This window comes from Myodes glareolus, chromosome 4, assembly GCF_982192425.1.
Source record: "Myodes glareolus chromosome 4, mMyoGla1.1, whole genome shotgun sequence".
In the NCBI taxonomy this organism is placed as follows: domain Eukaryota; kingdom Metazoa; phylum Chordata; class Mammalia; order Rodentia; family Cricetidae; genus Myodes; species Myodes glareolus.
The window spans coordinates 38,212,804-38,229,349 of NC_142029.1; the positions used below are offsets into that span (position 1 = coordinate 38,212,804).

The 16,546-nt window shown below is 39.6% G+C and overlaps 1 protein-coding gene across 1 annotated transcript; it reads left to right on the forward strand.

Annotated features, from left to right (window-relative positions):
- Positions 1-693: 693 nt before the first annotated feature.
- LOC148122242 (E3 ubiquitin-protein ligase RNF113A-like) lies at positions 694-8,925 on the forward strand. The gene is given in 2 exon segments (XM_087905917.1): positions 694-700; positions 7,905-8,925. Coding segments are annotated over 2 exon segments (783 nt in total). The 3' UTR covers positions 8,681-8,925.
- Positions 8,926-16,546: the final 7,621 nt, after the last annotated feature.

The window sequence follows — 16,546 nt, forward strand, 5'->3', positions numbered from 1 at the left end:
GGTTGCTGGGAATTGAACCCAGGACCTCTGAAAGAACAGGCAGTGCTTTTAATGGCTGAGCCATCTCTCCATGCCATTAAGACAGTTACATGAAAACAATTACCATGAAGTTAAGGTACAGCCAGAAAATAAATGCAAAACCAAGTGAAATGTTTGCATCAAAGTTTATACCGAGGAGCTAGAGTCCATCACGGTGGGGAAGGGGTGGCAGCAGGAGCAGGAAGCAGCTGGTCACATTGCAGCTGCGGGGTAAACTGGAAGTGGGGCCAGGCTACAGAGCCTCAGTGCCTGCCTCCAGATAATCGTTCCTTTTAGTAGTGAGTGATGTTCTTCTCATAAAGATTTTACAGCTTTCCCAGCAGAATGAGCAGCTGGGAAACAAATGTTCAAACACATGAGCCTATGGGACACGTTTCACATTTGAGCCCCTTGTTTCCTCTGCTATTTACCTTTTTTTTTTTTGGTTTGGCAAATTGCATCCCCCCCCCCACTGTTAATCTATTACTGACATTTTTTTTACTACATTTTGAAATATTTTATATTAAATTATCACATTTCTAATTGTAAAATGATGTTAGAACCCTAAAACACACTTTCTTAGTTCCTTTGCTGTCACGGTGATAAAATACTGTGACAATATCAGGTTGAGGGAGAAGGGGTTGATTGGAGCTCACAATCAAGACACAGTCCCGCATGGAAGGTAAGTCAAGGCAGCTGAGACTTGAAGCAGCTGGTCACACTGAATCTAGTGTCAGGAAACGGATGAGTGTGAGCCGCCAGTCCATTCCCTTCCTCTGCTTCACTTAGTCCAGGATTCTCTGTGTGAGATTTAACTAATCTACAATTAACCTCAATTGATGTCACCAAGATAATCTCTCAAAGATTTGTGCAGAGACCCATCTCCCAGGTGAGACCAAATTGGCAGTTGGCAGCCAACAGGAGCCATCATACACATCATACACATTTATTTTTTTTGTTGTTGTTGTTTACAACAGTTCTGTTCTTTGCATTAATATTGGCACACGTCTCTCTCTCTCTCTCTCTCTCTCTCTCTCTCTCTCTCTTTCTCATACACACATGCACACACTCCCTATCCAAGTACTTCGGACACCATTATTCCATATTGTAAAAATCAAGTCTGTTTATTTTAGCCCACACATTTATTCTTCCTCTTCTTATGATTCTTTTTAAAATTCCCATGTTAATTCTTTTTAACAAGCTTCATTTAAGGATGGAGAATGTAGCTCAGTTAACTGCTGTAGTGCTTGTACAGCACCGTTGTCCAGCACTGTATAAAGCGGGCATGGAGATGGCCGCCCATAATCCAGTAATAGGGAGATGAAGGTTGGAATATCAGAGGTTTAAGTTAATCCTTGGGTGCATAGACAGCTTGAGGCAAGTCTAACCATGAACACCTCCAAAGAACTTAATATACCTTTTGATGTATGTCACTTGGAAATAAATTCTATTAGTTTTTGTTTGATGGAAAACATTTTTCATTTGTTTTCGTTTCCGGAGTTTTTTTTTTTAACAAAAAAAAACCTGGAAATAGAATCAATATGTCAGTTATTTTGTGTCTATTTCTTAATTGCTTACTTATATTCATTTATTTCTTTGAACCTACTTGGAAATTGTTTAGTAATAATTTCATACTTTTCCTTTGTTCATATGGTTTGATATTATTTCTAATGTTTAGCCCTGAGATCTTGAGAAACTTTTGGCATAATTATGATTTTTGATTGAATATATTGCCTATGAAGTAACTACAGCTAATGGTGTTTGTTGTTAAGTGGGAACTGCACCCCTCCACTGGGCATATTGGGCGGGGTGTTGTGACCACCAATAGGGAATCTTTTCTTTGGAACATGGATCACATTACCTTTTCCCCTCAGGACCAAGAGGGTGGAAGGCATTGTTATCTCTTCAATACAGTACCTAGCTTCATCATGTGACCTTTTGGATTATCTGGGTTCCAAATGCACTATGTATGTTTAGGGAATACAGATCACATTTTGAGACATTAGAGTTGTCCTTTTTTTTTTTTTTAAAGTTCTCATTCCAAATGATTCATAAACATCTGTTGGTTTCCTTAGACCCCAGAGGAAAGCTCCCGGTTCCCAGGCTCTGGCTGCATTCAGAATCCTCAAGTAACCACAACACAAAGAGCTATAGCTCTCAGCTCTGTTTCCCCCAGGACTTTCTAGTTTATTTTGCTCTGTTCACAGGGGCCCCTCCCTCCAGACTGTTTGTCTACTCAGAGTAAGGGGAAAAAGCATTGAAATTTCGGCTTAATCAGATGTTTTGTGTGTGAGTCCTTTATCGTTGCATACCGTACACCTCAACTCTGGACAGTATTTGTGAGGGGAATCCTCTCTGAGTGAAGGCCCCTGGGCTGCCTGATTTTGACTACATCATAAGCACACCAAGATTTCATAGCTTCAGTCTGTACCCGAACTTCTCCTTAAGCTGAAGGGAACACAAATGTGCTGGAATTAGTATCCCTCTCCTGCAGATTCCTCCTGAGCCTGCTGGCCTTTCTGACTTAAGAGTTCCTCTGTTATACTGCTACACTCCTTGCAGTGGTTTTTAAACACATGAATTTTGGATTTCATCCAACTTTTATTTGTTTTCTGTTGGCAAACGCAAGTCTTCAACAAGCTGCTCTCAACTTGCCAGTAGATATTTCCTTCACTGGATTTCTATCTTCCCTGTGGCTAGTAAAAAGTGTCAGTTTTCTAGTCTTCCAAAAGACAGTTTCCTCCAGATGGATGTGAATGTCTCAGCAAGCTTAATACCCCATGCATGTCTATGAGGTCTCTGGCCCTCAAGGATCACATAAAAAAACACATTTATTAATCCCAAGGTCCCCAAAAGTGTCTGCTATAGTTTAAAAATGTTTCAATACTAAATTTAAAGATCTCATCTATACTTCATCAGTTCAAAGAACCAAAACTTATTATTTACAACATATAAATCAGATATGGATGGGGTTCCAGTTTCAGTCTTTCCTAAAGGAAAATTATGTCTTCATCTCTAAAATGAAAAAACAAGTTATTTGTCCCAAAGGTATCCTACAGAGATAAGAAACCAGCATTGAATAGTAGCTGCAGTTATTTCCATTTAAAACATAGAAAGGCATAAATGTTACCAAATTCAAATTATCTTTCCCCACAATGTAGTAAAGCTAGAAATCAAAACGACGAGTTTAGGACTGCAAAACTTCATCAGATGAAACAATTTACCTTTTACTACTTATGATTGAGCCATGGCATCGCATTTGCTGAGCTGTGCCCTATTTTTTTTTTTTGTTCCGAGACTCAGGCCAGCTATTTGAATTTGCCCACCCACCCCGTGGGTCTCAAATCTCTGATCTTCCATTTCAGCCTTCCTTCTTAGTAGCTGGGATTGTGTACTGGTGCCATGAAGCCCTGCAAACACAGCTTAGTTTCTAATAACCAAAGAATCAATAAGGAAACTGTGGAGATGACAGAGGCCTTTATCAGTGGCCATCCTAATCTTTCTATGGAGTGTTCTGAGGGAGTAAATGTTTAGATTCCTTGATATATCTGAGACAATTGCAAAAGGCTTCACACTCTTGAGCTTTTCTTAAGAAGATACTTTCTTAACTTGATCTTTGCATCTTTTGCCATCTGAACAGGCCATGGAATTCCCATATTATCAAATTTACCTTTCCTTTTCCTGAAGAGTTCTTCCTTCAGTCTAGGTTCTTCTTCTCATGCTTTATTCCTTGTGGAAAGAAGAACCTGGACGCAGTCACTAAAAATTTACTTTCTACATAAGTGCAAGAAATGCCATGTGACATTGTCTACCCTGTATAATAAGGGTCCTGAACCCCAACTCCTGAGCAATGCCTTTTGTTTCCTACTCATTCTTCCAAGGAATTTCTTGGGTACTCGGATTTCTGTCGGCAGAGAGACTATGTAGGCATGCAGGATGATACAGGGTTTGTCTACCACACCCTCCACTTCACTCTGACTCTTTTCCAGCCAGGCCTTTGACCAGGTCACTTGTGTTCAAAGCAAACTCACATTTTTTTGGGGTTTCTCACATTCTTGGTATTCTCCCAGCCTGTACCTTTCCCCAAATTTCAAAACTCCTCCTGCATACTTAAGTATCTATATAATAGTATCTCTGCATTCATTATCAAATCTGTTTTAATTCTCTCTTTCACTGACAATAAATTTAGTGGATTAAAGTGACTTAGGTTTATTATCTATGGATACAGAGTCCAAAATGGATGAGTGGAGTCTCATTTCTCCTGGCGATTTTAGGGGATGATGTGTTTCTTTGTCCTTTCCGCCTTCCAGAGGCCACTTAAATTTCCAGCCTCCTAAAATGCTCATCCAAGTTCAAAGCCAGAATCAAGGCATCTTTGAATCTCTGGCTCTCATCCTCAATTCATGTCTTAAAATTTCCCTCCTTCTGGCTCTACTCCTCCTGTCTCCCCTTATTCACAAAGGCTTTGTGATTACAGTGTGCCTGCCCATCAGGATAATCTTCCCATCTCAAGATCAGCCTTTGCCATAAAAGGCAATACATTTGCAGTTCCTGGGGATCATATGTGCATCTTTGGATAGCTTTTATTCTGTCACATGCACTTACTTTATAGCCATATATTTCAAGTCATTAATTCTGTAGAATTTTGAACTTCTAAATTGTTCTCTCATTGACATATTATTTATGCTTTACAACACTAAATCACAGATTGACTATTTTTCTTAGTGTTTCTGTTGTGACATCCTTTGCTTTATTCAGGAGTATGAAGATGCCCAGGTGATGGAAGCACCATGAAGTATAATGGGCAAGAGGATTAGATGTATCTTTTGATCATTTTAGATATATCTCATTGTATTTTAAATATGCCACACTGGAAAATACCTATTCTATACTTTTTGTTATGAATAAGATAAAAGACTTTAGAACATTGTTGGTAAGCTAACAGAATATCACAGTAGGTTACATTCTGTTACCTGTAAGGGTGGCACTAGAACCTGAGAGCAATAACTCTTAAGGATAAGTGAATCTCTGTGTAGTCTGCTCTGATGAGATCCTTAAGATACACATGAAGCATAATTTGGGAGCTGATGTCTCCACTAATTAACATTACTGTTGGTTAACAACCCTAAACTTTTATTTAGACATCAACTGGAAAACTAGTTAAGATGTAGTGAAGCTGTTTTTCTCATTCTAACAATTGCGCTTGGATTTTTTGGAAGCGTTAGTCTCTGGAAGATATAGTCTCAACTACAGAGGACTTCTTTTCACCAAAATGAAAATAAAATTTGGATTTGTTTCTTCATTTAAATGATCTAAATATGATTGTTTTAGAATCCCTTTTTGAAAAGTCACCTGGGTAAGGGTGTGCATCTAAAAAATGCATTTTAAGCTATCTAGAGCCTATGGGATTCGGTAAGGTGAGGACACACACACATATTCCATGCCTATTTTGCTCTGTAATCTATGGAACTCTGGGTGTTAAAAGACCCACAGATTGCTGCAGAGGGAACAGGTCAGGCAGGCAAGGGTTCAGTCAGAGCCTTCTCTTGGGTCTGGGTTTTGTTCTGGTTCTGCACATCCTTTGTTAGCAGACCCCCGCCCCTCAATGCAGTTGCATAGAAATTGCAACAGATTATTTGGCGTAAGCTCCATTCGAAGAGACGAGACCTGGACTAAATTCAGGCCACCTCATATCTTTACTTCAACCCCAGCAACGATTCCTTGTCCGGCTGAAAAGAGAATCTTCCGTAGTTAGCTGTTGCACACACATTCTTACTGAGCTGCCTGCTGCTCATCTCTTCCTCTTCCCTCTTTCCTGTAGTGTTCTTAGTGTCCTGAAGGTTCTTTCCACAAATTTTATGTTATACCTCAAGGTTCCCTCGATGCTCAGGCAGTTGTCAATTTTCATAACTTGTTTATCCGAATATCTTTAGAACAAATGTCAACCACCATCACTTAACTCACTCCTTAAACTTTCTGCTCTCTGGATCCTATGATGACATTATTTTGGGGGACAAAATGAATAGTTTATAAAACAAAAAATGACATGGCATAACCTAGCTCATCAGAAATTACAGTTTACCAATTGTTCTAACATACTTGTGACTGTGACCCTTGTGAGTCATCAGAATACTTCATTGGTTACCTAATGTCTTGATCTTGTTTTCAAGTGAGGGAAAAGACTTGATAATGATACGGAACTGAATACATGGAAGATATAACCGAAATGGCAAATACAAGACCACACAAATAGTATTCTACTATACCTGTTTGCGATTAATGCTGACAGTAAGAGACACAATGAACTATCCACAAGCACATCCATTGCTTCTCCTTTTTTTCCCCATTCCATTCTACTTCCTTTTCACATTCAAAAAAAAAAAAAAAGAAAATGACAGCTATTGGATTTGGTTGTGTACTACATTTGTGCGTTGTTTTGACTTCCCACAAGCTAGTTCAAATGAACATCATGCAATGTTACTCTTAGTGGTGCGTTGTGGGAAGTCCTTCTGTATATGTGTTGCTTTTATTGGTTAATGAATAAAAAATCTGTTCTTGAAAAATGGCTTAACAGAATATAGCCAGGCTGGAAGAAATATATAGAGAAAAAGGAGGCAGAGTTGCGAGATGCCATGTAGCTGCCAGAGGGGAAAAATGTGAGCTTCCAGCTGGAACCTTGCTGGTAGGCCATGAACCTTGTAATAAAATATAAAATAATGGAAATAGATTAATTCTAGATGTAAGAGCTAGCTAGCAATACGCTTAAGCTATTGGCTAAACAGTATTGCAAATAATAAAGTTTCTGAGGGATTATTTCGTGGTCTTGGCAGCCATGAATAAATGAGCACCCTCCTACAGCAATGGTGAGGAAGATTAAAAATCTGAAAGATTTTTAATGACTAAGTTATGGGGACATGTTTCTATAAAGAAATATAATTCTATAAAAACACTTCAACTATTATTAGAGATCCTAGAGAAGCTAAATAAGAAGGTGAACCTGAAGAAAATCATGTACTTATCCTCCTGGAGATTGGAAATAGACAAGAGTCCCAGGTAACCTCGGGTGCATGGGGGGGTGGGTGGGAGGGTTGTTGGAAGGGGAGAGGGTTAGAGAGAAGGGAGTAGGGGAGGAATGGGGAAAACTCGGGGGACTGAGATGAGGGGAGGGAGGAAGGATGGATATGGGATCAGGGAAGAATATATTTCAACTAAGGGAGTCATTTTAGGGTTTACAAGAGACTTGATTATAAATGGGATCCCAGGTCCAAGGAGAGATCACCAGATTATTCTCTGGACAGAGGAGAGGGTGCCTGAACCGGCCTTGGCCCATAACCATACTGATGAAGATTTTGCTTATCACCATAGATCCTTCATCCGACGATGGATGGCGATACAGACGGAGACCCACTTTGGAGCACCAGACTGAGCCCCTCATGGTCCAAATGAGGAGCAGAAGGAGGAAGAACATGAAAAAAAAAACTCAGGACCGCGAGGGGTGCGATCACCCACTGATACAAGGGGACTGATATAATGAGAAGTTCACCAAGGCCAGTTGGACTGGGACTGAACGAGCACGTGATCCAACCAGATTTTCTGAAAGTGGCCGGATTCTCTGAATGTGGCTGGCCCGGATTCTTTCTGAAAAGCCATTGACAATGACACCGGGACTTGTTTCCTCTGCATATACTGGATTTTTGGGATCCAGTCTGTTTGGATGCTCACCTTCCTGGACCTGGAGGGAGTGGGGAGGAACTTGAACTTCCCACAGGGCTGGAAGCCCTGACTGCTCTTAGGGATGGAGAGGGAGGAGGAGGGGGAGGGGGAGAGTAGGAGGGTGTTGGGAAGAGGGGCGGAAATGGAAACTTTCATAATTTAATAAACTTTAGAAAAAAATAAGAGCAGCGAAGAGGAGGAGAAGACCGAGAATGAGAGTCTGGGCTTAGTCTACAAGTCCACGCGCTCGGCGAAACCGGTGGGGCCCGAAGATATGGGGGCGACAGCTGTCTACGAGCTGGACACAGAAAAGGAGAAAGACGCACAGGCCATTTTTGAGCGCAGCCAAAAAATCCAGGAGGAGTTGAGAGGCAAGGAGGATGACAAGATCTATTGTGGAATTAATAATTATCAGAAATACATGAAGCCCAAGGATACGTTCATGGGCAATGCCTCCTCCGGCATGATGAGAAAGGGCCCCATCTGAGCCCCTGAACATCTCCGTGCCACCGGGCGCTGGGATTATCAACCTGACATCTGTAAGGACTACAAGGAAACCGGCTTCTGTGGCTTTGGAGACAGCTGCAAATTCCTCCATGACCGTTCAGATTACAAGCACGGGTGGCAGATAGAACGTGAGCTTGATGAGGGCCGTTATGGTGTGTATGAAGATGAAAACTACGAAGTAGAAAGTGATGATGACGAAATACCATTCAAATGTTTCATCTGTCGCCAAACCTTCCGAAATCCAGTTGTCACTAAGTGTAAGCATTATTTCTGCGAGACCTGTGCACTGCAGCATTACTGTACCACTCCATGCTGCTATGCTTGTGAGCAGCAGATCTATGGGGTCTTCAATTCCGCTAAAGAATTGATTGGTAAACTGGAGAAGTATCAAACAGCAGAGCGTGGTGCTTCCAACACCCCAGAAGACCCTGATGGAGTCTAATTGCCATCACTTAGGTTTTCCATACTTGTCAGATCTCAAAGTACCTTTTGTTTTGGTCACCTCAAAAACCAACCATAATTGAAGGAATATTAAATTTTCTAGGAAGAGTATCCAAGTTTTGTTTTATGTAACAATGCTGCAGATTAAATCAGTACAGTTGACTTTGGAACTCTCAAACTACCATCCTGTATATAGCTATACATTCTAATAAATTAATAACTAGTTCATAAAAAAAATAAAAAAATAAAAAAAAACACTTCAAATGTTTAGGCCATATTAATAGAAATAATAGTCTTGTATCCTGTAGTTAGACTGAGTAGGACATATCACTGAGCAATCTACGTAGCAATAAGGAATACTTCATTTAGTTCTTCTTCCGACCTTATGAGACAGTATGAATTTATTTCAGTGGCGATGCTACAGACACTGAGTGCTGAGTGCAGTCACTTGGTGTCTATCCAAGTTCATGCTGAGAACTTAAGAATAAGTAATACCTTGGCCATTCTGAATCACAGAAAATAACTGTGCTTCATAAAAGTTATGAAATGTGGCCTTCTCAGATTGAAAATGTGTAAGAAGTCTCATGTCAGATAACCTACATAGTACAATTTCTTACTAAATGTAGACAGTTTGTGTCTATAGCATTTGGGTATTCAAAGAGATTCCAGTAATCTCCTATGACATTAGTCAGCAGCTTTGGTTTATTGAGAAGGTCAGAGGGGTGTAGTACAGTTCAGATAAGTTTAATTGTATGTCTGAAATGAAATTCTAGAATTGAGCACATCAAATGGAAATGTTTCCTATAAACTGGACATGATAGGACATAGCCATAATTCTAATGCACAAGAGACAGATACAGGAGAGTCACAAGTTCAAGGTCATCCGTGTCTAGGTAGTGAGTTCAAGCCTATCCCAGGCTAAATGAGATCCTGTTTGCAAAAGAAAGATCCACCCTAACAATGACTAAATAAAACAAAAATTTCAATCTTTATCTGTGATATGAGCAAGTGTATGAGCAGTTAAACAGTCATGATGAAAGGAAGAAAGCTTCATTAGGAGAGTGGAGAAATGAAGCCTGCTTATAGCTTGGGAGAGTGGAAGCTGTTGTTCAAGAAAGAACATTTGCAAGAGCTATAACTGAAGTGGAGCTTAAAGCATTAACTGAGAGCAAAGAATAGAGTAACAAAGGTCAGATCAAGGCAAAGTGGAACCACACAGAGCATGAGATAAAAATTATTTAGAAAATTAAGAGTAATTCTATGTAGCTGAGATATAGAATGCCATGTAGGGATGAGGTGTAGGGTTTTAGGAATGCTGGAACCTTTCATGACCCAGTTGTATATGACCCCTAAGCTACTGGACAATCACACTCAACGAGAGACTTAGGAAAGGTGTTCTGAAGTCACTGGCTCACCATGAAGATTAAAGTTGTGGGCTCTTGTTGAGGTGTGTGAATCAGAATCAGGTTTTTAAGAAAAGGTTACGGAAAGGTGAGAAACTGAGAGAAAGTGAGAGGAACTCTGAGGAACTGGGAGGAGTTTCTAAGAAAGGAAAGGGCTGCTGAATTTCTTCTAGAGTTTTTGAAGGGAAAGAGAGAAGTTTGGTTGTTGAGAATAGGAGGGAAATTCCCATCATAAAAGCAGACTCACAGAAAAATAAGAACGTGGAAAGGGGAATGTATGAAAACTGGGATACCAGAAAATGTCTCTCTAAAAGCCAGTTGTGTCTGGATTCTCTGTGACGTGTTCCTCTGGACACTGCAGGACTACAAATAGACCGGCTTGAAAATAATTTCTTTAATTAAAGTGTTTAATATATAATTATTTCTGCAATATATTGTGGGTAATATACATATATTTGAACTGAAAATCAGAAGACATTAGAAAGGCTTATTTTTGTGTTATTTTCTGGAAACTTATAAATTTAATTTCATTTTGTGATTTTTTTTTCTTATATGCCCCTTTGTTTCCTTTTTGTCAGGTTGCATTGTCCTCATACTTCCTTCCGTCACAATTCCTGCTATGCTTTACTCATAGAGAGGTGTGTGAAGGGCAGATAGGCAACGAATAAACACTGTTTCCCATCGCAGCAGGAGTGCAGTGCTGGCAGCCTGTGGGATGACCAGGGCCGGCATCAGGGAAGCAGCAGTCCCAGGCAGCTGCTGTATTTTCAAAACTGGAATTACTAGATTCTTAGTTTCAAAATTGATGTCTGACTGTTTTGTTAGTTTTTAGTTAATAAAATATCAACAGGGAATTGCTACTACCATGTGTAAATCTCTCTCTCTCTCTGTCTCTCTCTCTCTCTCTCTCTCTCTCTGCAATACATGAAATAGTGAACTTCTCTTTAAGAACAAGCATACTAAAGTAGTAAAGATACCTAAATAAATGATGACATGAATTCCAATTAGCTGGAAATAACTTGGTAATAAGTTTAAAAGCACATTTTAAAATAAAGCTAATACATAAGTCTTTTTCTTTTTGAAATAGTCAAAGCTTCTAGATATTAATTATAATGTATAACCACCTTTCTTATAAAAATTAGAATAAGAAGAGATTTTGTAGCTCTTTTGTATGAGAAAAAATGATGTATCCACTCTCTTCAGAAGTACTAACACTGAAGCCTAGCTGATATATCTTCTGTCCAGTAGAGAGCAGTCACAGTCCACGAAGAGATATCTGAATTCAGGGCTCATGACTGAGCTCTGAATCTTTATGTCAGGTTCTAGCTGAGTCTGGACTTTATAGAGTACAGGCTAAATGTTCCTCTTGTCTTCAGAATTCTTTCTCATGCCTGTTCTTTATATTAAAGTGCTTACATATCAATTTATATGAACACCATTTTGTACGTACACAAAGACTCGTGACTAGTTTGTGCTTACTTTAAAGTAAATACTTCAAAGAAATCTGTAGGAATACACACTATGTAGTAAAAAGAAACTAATATAGAGACTGAAGTCAAGCATGAAGTTAGGGGAAGCTTAATATTCCTGGAAAGGATAACTTAATTGTCAGCAGGAAGGCAGTCTTCATTGTGGCCACCCCCAGTGGCTAAAGGATGATGTCCTCGTGGAAACACAGTGAAATGTAATGGTGTGTGTGTGTGTGTGTGTGTTCACATGCGTATGGGTATGATTATACATTTGTATGTAGATGCCAGAGGTCAATATGCAGTGTTGTTCTTTAGGAGTGTTTTGAGATAGGTTTTATTAGGATTTAGGGCTAATCAATAAGAATGAAGTGGCGGCCGGTCAGCAGTTCCAGGGACCTGCTTGCCTCTACTTCCCGAGGGCTGGGATTAGAAGCACCTAGAACAACACCCAGACTTTTTTTAAAATGTGGATATGGGGGTTTAACTCAGGTCCTTATATTTGCATGGCAAGGACTTGAACATCTGAGCTATCTCCCCAGCTTTGAAATATAAAAAAAAATTGACAAGCAGGCAAATGAGGAAAAATTGAACTAAGATTCACAAAGAGAACTTTAGATGATATAATAAAAAATATGCATTAACAGTCATGAATTCAAATGTTATTGTTCATTTCATATTTCTTTTTTACTGGTATGAAATGTTTTGTACTTGCATGAAGTACTGTATGGTAATGTTCTGCACATACGTGAATGAGTTCACACACACACACACACACACACACACACACACACACACACACACATAAAACCTGGAGTGATCACTCAGTGATAAGCCACTCTTCCATCTCTTCTGACATTAACTATTTTTATATGTTGAAATCTTTTGTACCCTCCCTGCTTTCCTGAAGTATAACCGAGCTTGTTTAAGAAAGTTGTTCCCTGAATGTACAAGAGAAAGCCAGAACTGATTTCTCTCACCTAGCTGTGTTTTCCTGTTCCTTCATTCTGTGCTCTTCTTAGGTTCTAGTGACTGATATTCCATTCTGTGGTCCTGCGAGACTGTGTTTTCCATCAGTGAGTGAGGAAGTGTGCTGTTTGTCTTTCTGCGCATGCCTCATTTCACTTAACACTTCAGTTTTGTTGACATTAGCCATTCCTACTGAGGTGAGACAATATTGCATTGTGGTCCTGACTGTGGTTAATTTCTGTGAGGATTAATGATGTCCTTTTTTAATTTACTTGCTGGTCATTTCTGTATTTCCTTTTGAGGAATATCTATTCCGACATTCCGCTTATTTTAATTGTTATTTGTGGGGTTTTGTGGAGTTATTTTTTTTTGTATTTTATGTATTCTGGGTATTGATTCCTTGCTGGAATTGTTGTTTATAAATATTTTCTACAATTCTATACGCTATCTCTTAAACGTTAATTGTTGTCAGAACTTTTAATTTGATAGAATGCCATTTGTTGACTTTCAGTTTACTGTCTGTGTTTTGGGGATCCTGCTGGAACAAATCTTTCCCCACTGATATATTGAAGTGATTTCATGGCTTTAAGCCAAGCGTTTAGGTCTTTGATCTGTTTCATGTTGATTTTGTGTATGGTGAAAGGTGTGGCCCGAGTTATTTTCTCAGCATACAAATGTGCCGTCTTGTTTTAATTGATCTTTTATTATGCCAGAGGCGAGTAAACATGGGAAGACTGTCTAGTTCCATAGCTAGAAAGCCCATCTTTCCATATTCTTAGTTATCCGGGGGCTTTGAACGCTATGATGTGAAATCTTTGATTGCAGTAAACTCTGCTTCTGCAATATAGGATATTCCTGTTAAATAGGACTGAAGGATGAGGTGGCATCATGAAAATTCACAGGTTGTCCTGATGCTTTGTTTGGTCTTGGTCACAGAAGTCAGTCCACCTCTGAGTAAATGTAATTGGCAATGAGGAATAAGACCCACTGGGAAAGGCACAGAGTGAAGCGTGTTCACAAGCACTCCCTCAGGAGCAGACATCGCTATGAATGTGCACTGACAGTAGATTCATTCGGTACATTAAAGTGTTACCTTCTTTTATGTGTTAAAGACGCACTGATTTATCATCAACCAGGCATAACTCTTAAGGTGGTTTTACACAGTGGTGACATTACCAGAAGGCAGCCGCATTCTTTTTTTTGGCCATCCTTACAACCAAAGTCATACAATTTAATTGGTAGACAAGAGTTAGGTATATAATTTGTGGCCCAGAAGCTGACGAGAGCTTGCTGTCCCACAGACAGTGAACTTGAATGCCAGTCTGGTGAGCTCCTCTCTCGCCTTTTGAGCTAGTAAGCCTCAGGGACTACTGCTGAGGATGACTTATCAGTCTAATGACAGATCGCTATACTTTCCTGTAAAGTACATGCTTTCACTGAAGTTAAATTTTTATTAGTAAAGAGTACACAATATGTTTGAGCTATTTTCAATTTTTCTCTTAACTTACCAAAGCTTCTCAAGAAAATAAATACACATTCTGAACAAATTGATAGTTTTCTACCTAAAAAAAAAATGTGTTGGACAGCATTTTTAAGTTAAAAGCAGCTACTTTACAAATTATAGTTTAGTCACACTTTAGGATGATTTGTTACTCAGTTTAGTTTCCTTCCTTCCTTCCTTCCTTCCTTCCTTCCTTCCTTCCTTCCTTCCTTCCTTCCTTCCTTTCTTCCTTCCTTCCTTCTCTGGAGCTTTGCAGCCTGTCCTGGAATGAGTTCTTGTACTTCAGGCTGGCCTCGAACTCACAGAGATTCTCCTGCCTCTGCCTCCCGAATGCTAGGATTAAAGATGTGCACCACCATTGCTCAGCCTCACTTTAGTTTTATAACTACATAGATACTGCCACCACATTTCCTGGTATTTACACTGAGCTCTGGCTGTGTACTATGGTATTAAAAACTTTTGCATCTAGAGCTAGGAAACATGCTTCTTCACCTCACCCTGTGATGTACAGGCGCCACAGTGTGAGCACATCTTAATATTCACTCTGCAAAGAAAAAGACCATGGAAAAAATAAATAAAAATAGCACCAACTGGGTCCTGAGTGTCAGTAGCAGCAAGAGGTTTCTTGGTAGAACTTTGGATCTTCATCCTTATTCAATGTCTATGAACCCTCTTACATTCCCTTTTATTTAGACAAAGGAGATTTCCCCTAATGTTGTTTAAAATATTAAGCATATGTATCACTAAAACAAGTTTTCTGGTCACTTTGTCCTTCCTATTGGTATCCTAGGCCATTTCTAGAGATAAACAATTCTGAACATAAAGAATTTACTAGTCAAGACCTTTCTCTGAACCTTGATGAAGGTTTAGAGGGCTTTGGGGAGATAAACCCATCTCAACCGGGATGAGTGTACAGCCTTGATGAGAGACGACTTGGAAGGAAGATTGGTGAGGTTTCTGGGAACCCATTATCAGATAAAGCCTACAGTCAAAGGTACGGCGAGGAGACTGGCCAAGTGGGATTTGTGCATGAGGACGTGTGTCCCAGTGAGGGGAAACAGGAGAGAGCATTTCACATTTCCTGCTCTGCAAGGGGATGATTTCTGAAGAGAACAATAAATCTAGCTGTATGTGTATCGGGGACTATGCCTTATTCCATAGAATGTTCTTGAGAGATTTTCAAGCATGGGTTGAAATTCAGGTCAGAGATTGCACTGTGTGTCTAAGTGCCGCTGGAAAGCAGCTCTGCTTTTCTTATCATCTTCTTGAAAGTCTCTCTTTTACTTTGACAGCACCGAGGGCTGGATTTTAGCCATTACCTTTATTTCTATCTTTCACAGTTTAGATAGTGAGGAAGAGTTCTCTGTCTTAAGCCTTCCACACCCAAACAAGTGTAAGCCTACATCCTACTCAAGGAGACATATTGCTATCGCTTACGTGGAGACTGTGTTGGCCTGCATATCCCAGGAGTTCTTGCAAAATCTCATTCCAAGTTTATTGACTGATATTGTAATTTTTCAAGGGACTAAAATATGGGAAAAAAGAAAAAATAAATCCAAACCAAAATAATATTTTACACATTATATAGGCAAAATAAATAGTTAAAAGTGACATGTTTTATTTTGCAGCAGGACTTTATGCAATAATTCAGTTTACAATTTCCTCTGAAAGACTACATTTTGTGTAAAGCAGATACGAACAATTCGGGCTTTTATCCCAAAAACTACCTGATGTTTTTTTCTGTGTTCTACTCAGTTCTCTAGAGACAGAATAGAAAACCGTTGGAACTGAAGATAATCCCCTATGTGTATTTCAGGAAAGGAGACAGGCAAAGCACACATCAACTAATACAAGGACAACAGGTTTTAAGAAGTGAAGGCTGTGAAAATTACACTGGGAGTTATTTAAATTAGGGTGTCAGAGCATTAGGGTTAGTTTGGGAAAGATTCTAAAGAAACAGGTAAGTTGTAAATTGAGAGTTGAATAGGAATATGTTATCAATGTTGGAATTCCAGCTGTAAAGAAAGTGCAAAGAGGTCTCCAAGGCAGAGATAAAGTTGTTCAAGGTGCATACAGGACAATGTGACTGGTTTAACTGGAAGAGGAGTGAGGTGGAAAAAGTGATGGATGAGCTACCTGCAGACAAATCAGATAGAGGTCCTTGTGGGCAAACAAGGGTTACCTGGATTTTCTTCCTAGTACAGTAGGATTTATACAGGTAATAAAATGACAATTAGTCACCCTTTGTAGCATTGTTTTCAGGTGCGTGCATCTGTGTTTCAATTTTGCAAGGCCTCAGTGCTTCCATATTATAGAATGTCTACCTTAAAAAATCAATGTGCACACTTTGATGTATTGAAATAGATAGGTAGGGAAGAGAAATGGGCCCTATTGTTTGTCATGGTCAGTGTGAACTGGTGCCTCACTGTGTGACTGTTGACTCAGTGGGGGAACAGTCTCCTCTGCGCAGGCCAAGCCACACCCCAGAAGAGGGAAAAGTCAAGGAGAACATGCTTTTACTGAATGAT